Raw genomic sequence first — 16,803 nt, 5'->3', positions numbered from 1 at the left:
TATCTCAAGGCCATCAGACTGTTAAACAGCCATCACTAACATAGAGTGGCTGCTGCCAACATACTGACTCATCTCTAGTCACTTTAATAATGGGAAAATTGATGTAATCACTAGCCACTTTATATTATTTATATTATATAATGTTTACATACCCTACATTACTCATCTCATATGTATATACTGTACGTTATACCATCTACTGCATCTTGCCATCTTGATGTAATTAGCTGTATCACTAGCCACTTTAAACAATGCCACTTTATATAATGTTTTCATACCCTACAATACTCATCTCATATGTGTATACTGTACTCCATACCATCTATTACATCTTGCCTATGCCGTTCGGCCATCACTCATTTATATATTTGTATGAACATATTCGTATTAATTCCTTTACACTTGTGTGTATAAGGTAGTTGTTGTGGAATTGTTAGGTTAGATTACTTGTTAGATATTACTGCTCGGTCAGAACTAGAAACACAAGCATTTCGCTACACTCACATTAACATCTGCTAAACATGTGAATGTGACAATACATTTGATTTGAAGAATCTAAAATCTAAAATGTATGTTTTTTTACATTTTTGGTTACTACATGATTCCATATGTGTTATTTCATAGTTGATGTCTTCACTATTATTCTACAATGTAGAAAATAGTAAAAATAAAGAAAAATCCTGAATGAGTAGATGCGTCCAAACTCTTGACTGGTACTGTGTATATATATATATATATATATATATAAAAACTATATGAGGGATTTGAAATGCCGCAGACAATTACAGTGATGGAAACTACTATCTCTCTTCAATATAGTAGCTGATCTACCCACTAAAAATAACATGTTAAAACAGTCTCCATACACAGGGCATTCAGAAAGTACTCAGACCCCTTCCATTTCCCCCACATTGTTACGTTACAGCCTTATTCTGTAATTTATTAAATGACATGTTTTCCTCGTCAATCTACACACAATACCCCATAATGACAAAGCCAAACATTTTTTTTTTCATTTGTGCTAATATTTATATATATAAAAAAACAGAAATACCTTATTTACATAAGTATTCAGACCCTGTGCTATTAGACTCGAAATTGAGCTCATCCTGTTTCCATTAATCATAATTTAAATGTTTCTACAATTTGATTGGAGTCCACCTGTGGTAAATTCAATTGATTGGACATGATTTGGAAAGGCACACACCTGTCTATATAAGGTCCCACAGTTGACAATGCATGTCAGAGCAAAAACCAAGCCATGAGATTGAAGGAATTGTCCGTAGAGTTCTGAGACGGGATTGTGTCGAGGCACAGATCTGGGGAAGGGTACCAAAACATTTATGCAGCATTGAAGGTCCCCACAGTTACTTCCATCATTCTTAAATGGAAGAAGTTTGGTACCACCAAGACTCTTCCTAGAGCTGGCCGCCCGGCCAAACTGAGCAATCGGGGGACAAGGGCCTTGGTCAAGAACCCGATGGTCACTCTGACAGAGCTACAGAGTACCTCTGTAGAGAGATGGGAGAACCTTCCAGAAGAACAACCATCTCTGCAGCACTCCACCAATCAGGCCTTTATGGTAGAGTGGCCAGGCGGAAGTCACTGTTTGAAAGTTTGTAGGCCAAACCGTTTCCGATGCTAAAGATGAATTTGTAAGAAGACCGATTTTCGGGATGTCTGACAAACACCACTTTAGCTCTGTCACCTTTCACCTTTCACCTTTCACCGCAGGAAGTGCGACAGGCGGATGCGGTGGATATCTCTAGCTTAAACTGACAGATTTTAACGGGGACCTTTTTATTATGCTAAATTGGATTTCCGGTTGGGCTTGGACATCAATCAACTTAATTATATATTTTCTTTACTTAACAGATTACTGAAACTCCTGATGTCATTGACCTTAGGGGGTTATTAAAAGACAAATAGAGACTTCAGAAATGTTAACCAATAATAAGGGTTTCTTCTGTGAAATGGAAACCTGCGAGATCACAGTAATAAGGACTTCTTCTGGGAAATGGAAACCTGAGAGTTTACAGTAATAAGGCCTTCTTCTGTGGAGTGGAAACCGTATAGTTTACAGTAATAAGGCATTCCTCTGTGGTAACTCACCAATTGCTCCATTTAAATTCTGGAAAATATGAGACTTGTGGTCCAAACCAATGTTCAAAGTCTCCTGAAAACACAGAGAAAACAGAACAGACAAATGACAAGAGTACGTTACATAACCTACCCTCTGTAAAGGGTCCAGGTATATAACTGTAAAGGGTCCAGGTATATAACTGTAAAGGGTCCAGGTATATAACTGTAAAGGGTCCAGGTATATAACTGTAAAGGGTCCAGGTATATAACTGTAAAGGGTCCAGGCATATAACTGTAAAGGGTCCAGGTATATAACCTACCCTCTGTAAAGGGTCCAGGTATATAACTGTAAAGGGTCCAGGTATATAACTGTAAAGGGTCCAGGTATACAACTGTAAAGGGTCCAGGTATATAACTGTAAAGGGTCCAGGTATATAACTGTAAAGGGTCCAGGTATATAACTGTAAAGGGTCCAGGCATACAACTGTAAAGGGTCCAGGTATATAACTGTAAAGGGTCCAGGTATATAACTGTAAAGGCACCAGGTATATAACTGTAAAGGGTCCAGGTATATAACTGTAAAGGGTCCAGGCATACAACTGTAAAGGGTCCAGGTATATAACTGTAAAGGGTCCAGGTATATAACTGTAAAGTGTCCATGTATATAACTGTAAAGCGTACGGGTATATAGCAGTAAAGGGTCCAGGTATATAACTGTAAAGCGTACGGGTATATAACAGTAAAGGGTCCAGGGATATAACTGTAAAGTGTCCAGGTATATAACTGTAAAGGGTACGGGTATATAACTGTAAAGGGTCCCGGTATATAACTGCAAAGGGTTAGGGTATTTAATAGTAAAGGGTCCAGGTATATAACTGTAAAGTGTCCAGGTATGTAACTGTAAAGGTCACAGGTATATAACTGTAAAGGGTCCAGGCATATAACTGTAAAGGGTCCAGGCATATAACTGTAAAGGGTCCAGGTATATAACTGTAAAGGTTCCAGGCATATAACTGTAAATGGTGCAGGTATATAACTGTAAAGGGTCCAGGCATATAACTGTAAAGGGTCCAGGCATATAACTGTAAAGGGTCCAGGTATATAACTGTAAAGGTTCCAGGCATATAACTGTAAAGGGTCCAGACATATAACTGTAAAGGGTCCAGGCATATAACTGTAAAGGGTGCAGGTATATAACTGTAAAGGGTCCAGGCATATAACTGTAAAGGGTCCAGGCATATATAACTGTAAAGGGTCCAGGTATATAACTGTAAAGGGTCCAGGCATATAACTGTAAAGGGTCCAGACATATAACTGTAAAGGGTTTGGGTATATAACTGTAAAGGGTCCAGGCATATAACTGTAAAGGGTCCAGGGATATAACTGTAAAGGGTGCAGGCATATAACTGTAAAGCGTCCAGGTATATAACTGTAAAAGGTCCAGGCATATAACTGTAAAGGGTCCAGGCATATAACTGTAAAGGGTGCAGGTATATAACTGTAAAGGGTACAAGCATATAACTGTAAAGGGTGCAGGTATATAACTGTAAAGGGTCCAGGCATATAACTGTAAAGGGTCCAGGCATATAACTGTAAAGGGTCCAGGTATATAACTGTAAAGGGTCCAGGCATATAACTGTAAAGGGTGCGGGTATATAACTGTAAAGGGTCCAGGTATTTAACTGTAAAGGGTACGAGTATATAATTGTAAAGGGCAGGTTTTATTTACCAGATAATGTACAGTACCATGAGTGCTTACATTAGCACCACACTCTAACCAACTAAGCCACACAGGACCTATACTTACCCTCTGAAAAGAGTCCAGGTATATTTTGGTGTAGAATAGTTGATCGTCATCATTCTCGTGAAGGTTCCACTGCTCGACAATCTTGTTCACATACGGGGCGTAACCGATGATGCCTAGGGGTTAAAACCAAATGGGGTTAAAACCAGATGGGGTTAAAACCAGATGGGGTTAAAACCAAATGGGGTTAAAACCAAATGGGGTTAAAACCAGATGGGGTTAAAACCAAATGGGGTTAAAACCAGATGGGGTTAAAACCAAATGGGGTTAAAACCAGATGGGGTTAAAACCAGATGGGGTCAAAATCAGATGGGGTTAAAACCAGATTGAGTTCATACCAGATTGAGTTAACACATTAGGTCCTATAAAACGAAATATAGGGTGGTGATTGTGTAGTATAGGGTGTAGTGTAAAGTGTAGTGTAGGGTGTAGTATAGGGTGTAGTGTAGGGTGTAGTGTAGGGTGTAGTATAGGGTGTAGTATAGGGTGTAGTGTAAAGTGTAGTGTAGGGTGTAGTATAGGGTGTAGTATAGGGTGTAGTGTAGGGTGTAGTATAGGGTGTAGTATAGGGTGTAGTATAGGGTGTAGTATAGGGTGTAGTGTAAAGTGTAGTGTAGGGTGTAGTATAGGGTGTAGTGTAGGGTGTAGTGTAAAGTGTAGTGTAGGGTGTAGTATAGGGTGTAGTGTAGGGTGTAGTGTAAAGTGTAGTGTAGGGTGTAGTATAGGGTGTAGTGTAGGGTGTAGTGTAAAGTGTAGTGTAGGGTGTAGTATAGGGTGTAGTGTAGGGTGTAGTGTAGGGTGTAGTATAGGGTGTAGTGTAGGGTGTAGTATAGGGTGTAATGTAGGGTGTAGTGTAGGGTGTAGTATAGGGTGTAGTGTAGGGTGTAGTGTAGGGTGTAGTATAGGGTGTAGTGTAAAGTGTAGTGTAGGGTGTAGTGTAGGGTGTAGTATAGGGTGTAGTGTAGGGTGTAGTGTAGGGTGTAGTATAGGGTGTAGTGTAGGGTGTAGTGTAAAGTGTAGTGTAGGGTGTAGTATAGGGTGTAGTGTAAAGTGTAGTATAGGGTGTAGTGTAGGGTGTAGTATAGGGTGTAGTGTAGGGTGTAGTGTAGGGTGTAGTATAGGGTGTAGTGTAAAGTGTAGTGTAGGGTGTAGTGTAGGGTGTAGTGTCGTGTGTAGTATAGTGTGTAGTGTAGTGTAGGGTGTAGTATAGTGTGTAGTGTAGTGTAGGGTGTAGTATACGGTGTAGTGTAGTATATGGTGTAGTGTAGGGTGTAGTGTAGGGTGTAGTGTAGGGTGTAGTATAGGGTGTAGTATAGGTGTAGTGTAGGGTGTAGTATAGGGTGTAGTGTAGGGTGTAGTATAGGTGTAGTGTAGGGTGTAGTATAGGGTGTAGTATAGGGTGTAGTATAGGGTGTAGTATATGGTGTAGTATAGGTGTAGTATAGGGTGTAGTATAGGGTGTAGTATAGGGTGTAGTATATGGTGTAATCTAGGGTGTATTGTAGGGTGTAGTATAGGTGTAGTATAGGGTGTAGTGTAGGGTGTAGTGTGGTATAGTGTGTAGTATAGGGTGTAGTGTAGGGTGTAGTATAGGGTGTAGTATAGGGTGTAGTATATGGTGTAGTATAGGGTGTAGTGTAGGGTGTAGTGTAGGGTGTAGTGTAGGGTGTAGTATAGGGTGTAGTGTAGGGTGTAGTGTAGGGTGTAGTATAGGGTGTAGTGTAGTGTATATGGTGTAGTATAGGGTGTAGTATAGGGTGTGGTGTATTGTAGGGTGTAGTATAGCGTGTACTGTGGTATAGTGTGTAGTGTAGGGTGTAGTGTAGGGTGTAGTATAGGGTGTAGTGTAGGGTGTAGTATAGGGTGTAGTATAGGGTGTAGTGTAGGGTGTAGTGTAGGGTGTAGTATAGGGTGTAGTGTAGGGTGTAGTATAGGGTGTAGTATAGGGTGTAGTATAGGGTGTAGTATAGGGTGTAGTGTAGGGTGTAGTGTAGGGTGTAGTGTAAAAGTGACCGCAAATGTGATTATGCCTGTAAATGCTTTTATTATAAAGGTGCATTTTTATGATGAAAATGTTTCTTCCCCAAAACTTGAACCTCACTCTCTGCTAATGTATATGCCAGTTAGGCTCTACACCCCTTGTAAAGAGGATTAATGTGCTTAATTTTAAGAAGTTATTTGTCAACTTTAGCTGTGATACAAAGTTTGACACATATAGTCCTAGGTTACGTGATGTGTGTGACTATGATTTGAAAAAGTTGTAAAAAAAAAAGGCATTTGGCATTGTTTCTTGCCTTACCCTCAATATCTTTCACAAGTGATGATATATAATTCACAAGTGATAGGCTAATATTGTCACCCATCACACTATTCTTGATTTAATCTTCTCTTTACATATACTAAATAATATATGTGTGAAATTTGTTTTGATTTAGAATGAACCATTATCAATGCAGGGGAAAAAATACATGTCATCTATGCACTTCAATAGCGAATGGAGGACACTTTTCCTATGGTTGATTATCATGCCAGCCAGGTAGGCTATACTGCTGTTGTAAAGATAAGCAATGTGCTTAATATTAGGAAAGTTGAGAAAGAGGTATAGTCTGCCTAGCCTAGCCTATAGAAAGCTGATGGGACCCTCCTCTTTTTAATAGAGGCCATCACTCTTGTTTTCTCACGCAATTGCATAGCCTATAGAAATGTTGCGCAACATGAACTCATGGGCTCTCATGAAATGTTTGATTAGATTTTCCATTACAAGTGCATTGATGTCAGAGAGATTAGAGGGACAATAGAGTGCTGAGTACCAGGCAGTTAGCAAGTTTGGTAGGTTACTAATGACCAGCAGCAGTATCAGAGAATGGAGAAGACTAATTACAGTGACTAAAGGGTCACGTGGAATTTGACTGCCTTCCTGACTCGTGACCGCCAGTGTGGCAGTAACACGGTCACCGCAGCAGCCCTACTCCGGTGATTATAAGGTACAAGACATCTAAAACAATTTGTATTTTTACCTTTATTTAACTAGGCAAGTCAGTTAAGAACAAATTCTTATTTTCAACGACAGCCTATGAACAGTGGGTTAACTGCCTTGTTCAGGGGCAGAACGACAGATTTTGTACCTTGTCAGCTCAGGGATTTGAACTTGCAATTTTTGGGTTACTAGTCCAACGCTCTAACCACTAGGCTCCAAACGGCTTACTCATTTACCTAGCTCTTAGCAATAGTTTTTTTAATTAAGTTGTAAATGACAATGCATTGAGAATGGTGTTATTCCTATCAGGGAAAATAAAAAGTAGGGGACGATCCACTTGGAACCGACATGCTGCTCGACTTTATCGTTTCTTCGCGCGTAAAGATGGTGGAATTACGAGGGAATTAAGTCAATGTCGGAATGTACGTCACACTGTATATGTAGACACACCTCCACCTGTCACGAACGTTGTTGCAATGATCGGACCAAGTTGCAGCGTGGAATGGTTTTATCTTTATTCGAGTGAAACGCACAGAAAACAATAAAGAGCAACAACAACAAAAAGAACCGTAATACCAAATGTAGTGCTCGCAGTGTGGTGGATGAATCAGAATTAGTTGGGTAACATAGATAATTAAGATGTTTTATTAGTATAATATGCCTATGTGAGATACTTGTCATTAGAAAGTGTCCTTTGGACTCTGGTATGTTTCAGTTGCACGTTTCCCTTAGCTGGGGCTCAGACACTTGGGGCCCAGAGAGGGGAGAGGTCAGACTTGTCTTTTATATGTGAATGTCTCTTTACCTATTCTTAAACCATGTGAAGGGATGACGTGATTAAGGGGGAACCAATGACCTGTCTCCACAATGTCTGTGAGCAAGTCACTCCCTCCTTTTCTATGTTGTGAGGAGGTTTATGGCAGTGTCTGGGACCATTGTCTCTTAGATCTCGCACTTATCCTGTGATAGTATATGGCCTAGAGGCTCACTCCCCCCTGTGAGCCTGTCCAGGAGTGGGGTCAAGAGGAGGTTTGCTTGAGATGGGAGTATCTAGAGTTGACAATTGATATATGCCATTGGATGAAATGGTGTTTTTGTTCTATGAAGTACCAGGGACGAGATTAGAAACCTCGTATTAGGGACCTAACTGAACGATAATTTATAGCGAATGCTATCTGGCTGTAGATACTCCTCTCTAAAGTAAACAGTCTTTCTTTGTGAACCGTTCCTAACTATCTGTGGTTTGTCATGTCAAAAGGGGGTGGATCTTGCTATAAAGATCTCAGTAGTCATTGTGTTCAACACTCTCAATGGGTCATTAGAAATGGTGAATCGTTGAAATTCAAGTGCTAATGCAAACCTCATATAATTAAAATTGTAGTTTAAGTATAAACTCTGACTGGTGTGTGGGAAGTTTGTCTCTCCTCATTTGGTAATACAGAAATTAGCAACCACAGCAGGCAACTATACCTAGACAAGATCCCACAACAAACAGGTGGGAAAAGCCTGCCTAAATATGATCCCCAATCAGAGACAACGATAGACAGCTGTCTCTGATTGGGAACCATACCAGGCCAACATAGAAATACAAAAACTAGAGTACCCACCCTAGTCACACCCAGACTTAACCAAAATAGAGAATAAAAAAGCTCTCTAAGGTCAGGGCGTGACACCACCACAACTTCACCTCTGTTATCTCCACCCCAAATGAATAGAGGGTAAATAGCATGATATTGTTATGCTTAAATTCAAGGTCAGAATATGCATTGAGAGAAAAGTGCATCAAAAAGGGAATTACGCTCCATTTATGCAAACTTAACTCGGATTGGAATTTCCCCCCAATAGTGAATGTGGTTTATAGACATCGACCTCATACAGTGATCAACTTGTTCTGTAAGTGGAGTACACTGCACTACTAACAGGCCTTGAGCTATACAGTATAAAATAGCTGTTCAAATAATCATGACCAGGGATGGGAAGTAAGGGATTACATTTAGAAAGGAATCTACACAACCCTGGTCATGATGACCTCTGGTCCTTTTCTCTCATCCTCTAGCGTATTTACCACAGCTGTAAAGTAACCTACCTGGTCATGATGACCTCTGGTCCTTTTCTCTCGTCCTCTAGTGTATTTACCACAGCTGTAAATTGCAGGGTTGGGTATGTCCTTTGTCAGTCTTTTTTTTGGGGGGGGGGGGGTTTCCGTCACACACTGGAGAACAACTATTACACACCCAGAATGGAATGACATGCAGAGGAAACGCTGCTCGGAGACAGAGGGGAAAAATTACTTCCAGTAAAAGTCACTATATATAGAGACGTAGACTGGTGATGTCATACAGAAGGTAGTTCAATGGGGAAAGCATGAATGATGTCATGCAGAAGGTAGTTCAATGGAGAAAGCATGAATGATGTCATACAGAGGGTAGTTCAATGGGGAAAGCATGAATGATGTCATACAGAAGGTAGTTAAATGGGGAAAGCATGAATGATGTCATACAGAAGGTAGTTCAATGGGGAAAGCATGAATGATGTCAGACAGAAGGTAGTTTAATGGAGAAAGCATGAATGATGTTATGCAGAAGGTAGTTCAATGGGGAAAGCATGAATGATGTCATGCAGAAGGTAGTTCAATGGGGAAAGCATGAATGATGTCATACAGAAGGTAGTTCAATGGGGAAAGCATGAATGATGTCATGCAGAAGGTAGTTCAATGGGGAAAGCATGAATGTCATATAAAAGCGTGATGAAAGCGTGATTGGTGAGAGCTTTGTATACTTCAAATTCTACCTTGGAACCTCTGCATCATTCCCATGCATGACTATATGTCTGTCTGTTGTGTTTTTTTATAGGGTTCGATCCAGCCCCGACATAATATTTACAGAAATTACCATCCTTAGCAGACTGTGTGCGGGCCTTGGGAATATGGGCCTGGGCTTTGGGCATATGGGCCTGGGCCTTGGGCATATGGGCCTGGGGCATATGGGCCTTGGGCATATGGGCCTGGGCCTTGGGCATATGGGCCTGGGACTTGGACATATGGGCCTTGGGCCTTGGGCATATGGGCCTTGGGAATATGGGCCTTGGGCATATGGGCCTTGTCTGGCTCTGGAAGTTAGCCTACTGTCAATGTGGTGTCTCATCCATGAATCAAACTAGATCTGGTGTGTTCAAGGTTGTATAGCCAACAAAAAGAGGATACATCAAAAATTTGATGAATTAATTTAACTTTTGCAGAATCTGCATTTTATCTAATCATTAGTGATGAGGGGGAAAAAAATGATAAAATGACATATCGGGGTATTATTTTTGATGCTGTATTGCAATATTATTTATGACAATATCGCCCCAAAAGTCCAGTATTTTTCCTTTATAGCTTGTTCTCCATCTTATTTAGGGGCCCTGCTGGGTTTCTACCAAACTAACATATGGAATTGTTTTAAGAAGGTCATACCAAGGATCCTTTAGCTAGTTGATCTTAGGTCCTCTGTATGTATATACAGTTCCTCCGTAAAATATTCAGACCATTTTACTTTTTCCACATATTGTTACGTCACAGCTTTTTTTTCTGAAATTGATTAAATAAATAAATCAGCAATCTACACACATTAGCCCATAACAAACCGAAAACCGTTTTTTAGAAAATAATTTAGCAAATGTATAAAAACTTCTACAGAAATAAATTATTTACATAAGTATTCAGACCCTTTGCTATGAAACTCGAAATTGAGCTCAGATGAATCCTGTTTCCATTAATCATCCTTGAGATGTTTCTAAAACTTGATTTGAGTCCACCTGTGGTAAATTCAATTGATTGGAAATGATTTGGAAAGACACACACCTGTCTATATAAGATCCCACTGTTGACAGGAGGTGGTGTGGGGGTGCTTTGCTGGTGACACTGTCAGTGATTTATTTAGAATTTAAGGCACACTTAACCAGCATGGCTACCACAGCATTATGCAGCGATACGCCATCTCATCTGGTTTGCACTTAGTGGGACTATCATTTGTTATTCAATAGGACAATGACCCAACACACCTCCAGGCTGTGTAAGGGCTATTTGACCAGGAAGGAGAGTGATGGAGTGCTGTATCAGATGACCTGGCCTCCACAATCACCCGACCTCAACCCAATTGAGATGTTTTGGATGAGTTGGATAGCAGAGTGAAGGAAAAGCATCCAACAAGTTCTCAGCATATTTGGGAACTCCTTCAAAACTGTTAGAAAAGCATTCCAGGTGAAGCTGGTTGAGAGAATGCCAAGAGTGTACAAAGCTGTTATCAAGGCAAAGTGTGGCTACTTTGAATAATCTCAAATCTAAAATATATTTTGATTTGTTTAACACTTTTTTGGTTACTACATGATTCCATATGTGTTATTTCATAGTGTTGATGTCTTCACTATTATTCTACAATGTAGAAAATAGTAAAATAAAGAAAAACCCTTGAATGAGTAGGTGTGTCCAAAATTTTGACTGGTACTGTATATAAAAATACAAAATAAAATACAAAATATATGTACTGAGTTCTCTGGGTTCCTCTAAACTCTGGGGTGTAAAGGTATGTTCTCTGGTGTAAAGGAATGTTCTCTGGTGTAAAGGAATGTTCTCTGGTGTAAAGGAATGTTCTCTGATGTAGAGGAATGTTCTCTGATGTAGAGGAATGTTCTCTGATGATGTAAAGGAATGTTCTCTGGTGTAAAGGAATGTTCTTTGGTGTAAAGGAATGTTCTCTGATGTAGAGGAATGTTCTCTGATGATGTAAAGGAATGATCTCTGGTGTAAAGTAATGTTCTCTGGTGTAAAATAATGACCATTGAGTTCCCTGGGTTCTCTGGGGTTAAATGAAATGCTACTCTAATGACAATTTCCCCTCAGAGAGAGACAGATAACCACACCAGACCAGAACTTGACACTAGCAAGAACCAAAGCTAACACTTGACCCCTTGACATAAACCTGCTAAGAACATAGACAGGTCTAGGTGATATCCAATCAGTATCCAATCAGTAAACATCTCCCATAATGACTCAGCAGTGTGACAATGCTGAGACTCCATCTCCCATGATGCCTCAGCAGTGTGACAATGTTCTGAACCCACCTCCTGAGTTGAGGAAGCGCTTGCCGCTGCGGACAGAGGGGTATTTCTCCTGTAGGCGTTTATCAGGCCAGATCAGACCTTCGGCAGCAAACAGAACATTGTGATTGGCCTCCTGGAACTTCCTGAGGATTTCCTCAGGTCCCCCGGCAAAGATAAGATCATAACTGGAGAGAGGGTGGAAAGAGGAAAGAGAGAAATATATAATATATAGGGAGGAGAGAGAGAGGGGAGAAAGAGAGGGAGGGGGGAGACAGAGAGACATAGATACAGAGAGACAGAGAGACATAGATATAGAGGCGAGAGAGAGACAGAGAGGGGGAGAGAGAGAGGGAGTGGGGAGACAGAGAAAAGGGAGGAGACAGAGAGGGGGGAGAAAGAGAGGGAGACAGAGAAGGAGTGGGGAGACAGAGAAAAAGGGAGGAGACAGAGAGGGGGACAGAGAGGGGGGAGAGAGACAGGGGAGAGGAGAGAGAGAGAGAGAGAGAGAGAGAGAGAGAGAGAGAGAGAATTTTCAGACATTTTTCTGACTTGTTCTATACCCTGTATGGCAGCATTTCCCAAACTCGCTCCTGTGTACCCGAAGGGGTGCATATTTTGGCACAACACAGCTGATTCAAATAATAAACTAATTATCAAGCTTTGATTATTTGCATCAGCTGTGTAGTGCTAGGACAACGTTCAACCCTTGGAGTCTGCAGGACTGAGTTTGGTAAACAGGCTCCAACTCCTCCTAAAACTCAACTTATCTATTCAACTGACGGCCGCTCCTAGCAACTAGGAATCTAGACGTAAACATACAACATTCTTCACGCTGAAGCACTTGTTTTAGCAAACATCACCTTCAAAGGTATTTAGGAAATCATTTAGCTTGAGAAGCATGCACACATACGCACACACACGCACACACACGCACATACACGCACACACACACACACACACACACACACAGGCTACATATAAACATCACACTAACACCCAAACAAATCATATTAACACGCCAGATACATCAATTCTCATAACCAGTCAACCATGAAATGACGCCAGAAGAAATGGCAGCAGTTTTACGAGCATCTAACAAATTGTGCTATTATGTGGGGGGGTTTTTTCACATTATTTGTAACTTATTTTGTAAATAATGTTTCTGCAACCGTATCTTACGGCAAAAAAAAGAGCTTCTGGATATCAGGACAGAGATCACTCACCTCGGATTAGACAAAGATTTTTTCTTCAACAAGCAGGACGCACAGGATGTACTTCAGACAACCGACAAGGCCGACATCCCCGTTATTGGCAAGAGAAAGAGACGCGGGTGTATAGGACACAGAGCGGGGTGCCTCATAAGGATCCGCAGAAGGCGAGTGGGAAAGCAGCCGTTACTGTCAATATTACTCGCCAACGTGCAATCACGTCGGCTACGGAGAGCGTGATCACACAGTCAACCGGAACAGCAGGTGCTTTCATGCATGCCTCAGTGTTGCTTGCCTCGAAGGGAACATAGAAGTGATTTAGCTCGTCTGGTCGGCTTGTGTCACTGGGCTGCTCGCGGCTGTGCTTCCCTTTTTAGTCTGTAATAGTTTGCAAGCCCTGCCACATCCGACGAGCATCGGAGCCGGTGTAGAACGATTCAATCTTAGCCCTCTATTGACGCTTTGCCTGTTTGATGGTTCGTCGGTGGGCATAGCATGATTTCCTATAAGCTTCCGGGTTCAAGTCCCGCACCTTGAAGCGGCAGCTCTACCCTTTAGCTCAGTGCGAATGTTGCCTGTAATCCATGGCTTCTGGTTGGGGTATGTACGTACAGTCACTGTGGGGATGACGTCCTCGATGCACTTATTGATAAAGCCAGTGACTGATGTGGTGTATTCCTCAATGCCATCGGAAGAATCCCGGAACATGTTCCAGTCTGTGCTAGCAAAACAGTCCTGTAGTTTAGCATCTGCTTCATCTGACCACTTTTTTATTGACCGAGTCACTGGTGCTTCCTGCTTTCATTTTTGCTTGTAAGCAGGAATCAGGAGGATAGAATTGTGAGACTTTAATGCAGGGAAACTTGCATCAGTTATACCTAATTTCTATCAACATGTTAAATGTGCAACCAGGAGGGAAAAAAATTCTAGATCACTTGTACTCCACACACAGAGACGAGTACAAAGCTCTCCCTCGCCCTCCATTTGGAAAATCTTTGTCCAGTTTGAGGTGAGTAATTGCTGTTCTGATGTCCAGAAGTTATTTTCGTTCATAAGAGATGGTAGCAGCAACATTATGTACAAAATAAAAAAGTTACAAACAACGTGAAAAATCAAACAAAATAACACAGGTGGTCAGGATCCCGTAAAACGGAAGTCATCCCCTCCGGCGCCATTCTGTCAAACAGAACACAAAGGGTGTTCCTTAATGGAAGCCTTTCCAACATAATCCAGGGGGAGTCAGCCATTTTCCAGGGCAGCTGTCTAGTCCCCTTACTTTTTTCAATATTTACAAATGAACTGCCATTGGCTCTGAGTAAAGCCTGTGTTTCTATGTAGGCTGATGACTCAACAATATACACGTCAGCTACCACAGCAAGTGAAATCACTGCAACCCTCAACAAAGAGCTGCAGTCAGTTTCAGAATGGGTGACAAGAAAGTCCTAAGTATTTCAAAAACTGAAAGCATTGTATTTGGGACAAATCATTCATTAAACCCTAAACTTCAACTAAATCTTGTAATGAATAATGTGGAAATTGGACAAGTTGAGAAGACTAAACTGTCATCAAGGCAAAGGGTGGCTACTTTGAAGAATCTAAAATATAACATACATTTTGATTTGTTTAACACTTTTTTGGTTACTACATGATTCCATATGTGTTATTTCATTGTTTTGATGTCTTCACTATTATTCTACAACGTACAAAATGGCAAAAATACATTTAATGAGTAGGTGTGTCCAAACTTTGACTAGTACTGTATATATACTGCTCAAAAATAAAGGGAACACTTAAACAACACAATGTAACTCCAAGTCAATCACACTTCTGTGAAATCAAACTGTCCACTTAGGAAGCAACACTGATTGACAATAAATGTCACATGCTGTTGTGCAAATGGAATAGACAACAGGTGGAAATTATAGGCAATTAGCAAGACACCCCAAATAAAGGAGTGGTTCTGCAGGTGGTAACCACAGACCACTTCTCAGTTCCAATGCTTCCTGGCTGATGTTTTGGTCACTTTTGAATGCTGGCGGTGCTTTCACTCTAGTGGTAGCATGAGACGGAGTCTACAACCCACACAAGTGGCTCAGGTAGTGCAGCTCATCCAGGATGGCACATCAATGCGAGCTGTGGCAAGAACGTTTGTTGTGTCTGTCAGCGTAGTGTCCAGAGCATGGAGGCGCTACCAGGAGACAGGCCAGTACATCAGGAGACGTGGAGGAGGCCGTAGGAGGGCAACAAACCAGCAGCAGGACCGCTACCTCCGCCTTTGTGCAAGGAGGAGCAGGAGGAGCACTGCCAGAGCCCTGCAAAATTACCTCCAGCAGGCCACAAATGTGCATGTGTCTGCTCAAACGGTCAGAAACAGACTCCATGAGGGTGGTATGAGGGCCCGACGTCCACAGGTGGGGGTTGTGCTTACAGCCCAACACTGTGCAGGACGTTTGGCATTTGCCAGAGAACACCAAGATTGGCAAATTCGCCACTGGCGCCCTGTGCTCTTCACAGATGAAAGCAGGTTCACACTGAGCACATGTGACAGACGTGACAGTCTGGAGACGCCGTGGAGAACGTTCTGCTGCCTGCAACATCCTCCAGCATGACCGGTTTGGCGGTGGGTCAGTCATGGTGTGGGGTGGCATTTCTTTGGGGGGCCGCACAGCCCTCCATGTGCTCGCCAGAGGTAGCCTGACTGCCATTAGGTACCGAGATGAGATCCTCAGACCCCTTGTGAGACCATATGCTGGTACAGTTGGCCCTGGGTTCCTCCTAATGCAAGACAATGCTAGACCTCATGTGGCTGTAGTGTGTCAGCAGTTCCTGCAAGAGGAAGGCATTGATGCTATGGACTGGCCCGCCCGTTCCCCAGACCTGAATCCAATTGAGCACATCTGGGACATCATGTCTCGCTCCATCCACCAACGCCACATTGCATCACAGACTGTCCAGGAGTTGGCGTTTGCTTTAGTCCAGGTCTGGGAGGAGATCCCTCAGGAGACCATCCGCCACCTCATCAGGAGCATGCCCAGGCGTTGTAGGGAGGTCATACAGGCACGTGGAGGCCACACACACTACTGAGCCTCATTTTTACTTGTTTTAAGGACATTACATCAAAGTTGGATCAGCCTGTAGTGTGGTTTTCCACTTTCATTTTGAGTGTGACTCCAAATCCAGACCTCCATGGGTTGATTAATTGGATTTCCATTGATTATTTTTGTGTGATTTTGTTGTCAGCACATTCAACTATGTAAAGAAAAAAGTATTTAATAAGATTATTTCATTCATTCAGATCTAGGATGTGTTATTTTAGTGTTCCCTTTATTTTTTTGAGCAGTGTATATTGGTTTAAGTTTTTAGAGAAATTATTTGCCTGACCTGTGCATTGACCCCTCCCCTCTAGATGGATTGGTTGAGGTGTTCAAGGCCTCCTCACTGCTGATTGGTCAGTTCGGTGGAGCGTCATCCTTATTTTTTCAATTCAAGGTTTATTGGCATGGGAAACATATGTTAACATTGCCAAAGCAATGCCTCTGGGCTGATGGCTGTTGCAGAGGGGGAGGGGTAGTTGAGTGGGCTTGGGTCTTTTATGGCCCTGACTCAGGAAGGCTGTCAGCTTGTGAAATGATGAGACAGGGCCACCTGTTAGA

The 16,803-nt window shown here is 41.9% G+C and overlaps 1 protein-coding gene across 2 annotated transcripts in view; it reads right to left on the bottom strand.

Moving 5' to 3' along the window:
- Positions 1-16,803, bottom strand: part of LOC115195317 (procollagen-lysine,2-oxoglutarate 5-dioxygenase 2-like) — a 118,787-nt gene that overhangs the window by 64,470 nt on the left and 37,514 nt on the right. For both annotated transcript variants that reach the window (XM_029755095.1, XM_029755094.1), the window contains exons 4-6: positions 11,964-12,127; positions 3,890-4,002; positions 2,113-2,176 (exon numbers count right to left, since the gene is read on the bottom strand). In XM_029755095.1, the coding sequence (XP_029610955.1) occupies positions 2,113-2,176; positions 3,890-4,002; positions 11,964-12,127 (341 nt within the window). The remainder of the gene's footprint in view (positions 1-2,112; positions 2,177-3,889; positions 4,003-11,963; positions 12,128-16,803) is intronic.

The sequence above is a fragment of the Salmo trutta genome, chromosome 6, assembly GCF_901001165.1.
Source record: "Salmo trutta chromosome 6, fSalTru1.1, whole genome shotgun sequence".
Classification (NCBI taxonomy): Eukaryota; Metazoa; Chordata; class Actinopteri; order Salmoniformes; family Salmonidae; genus Salmo; species Salmo trutta.
The sequence above is the reverse complement of the archived record's forward strand: the minus strand, read 5'-3'. Positions and strand labels throughout refer to the sequence as shown.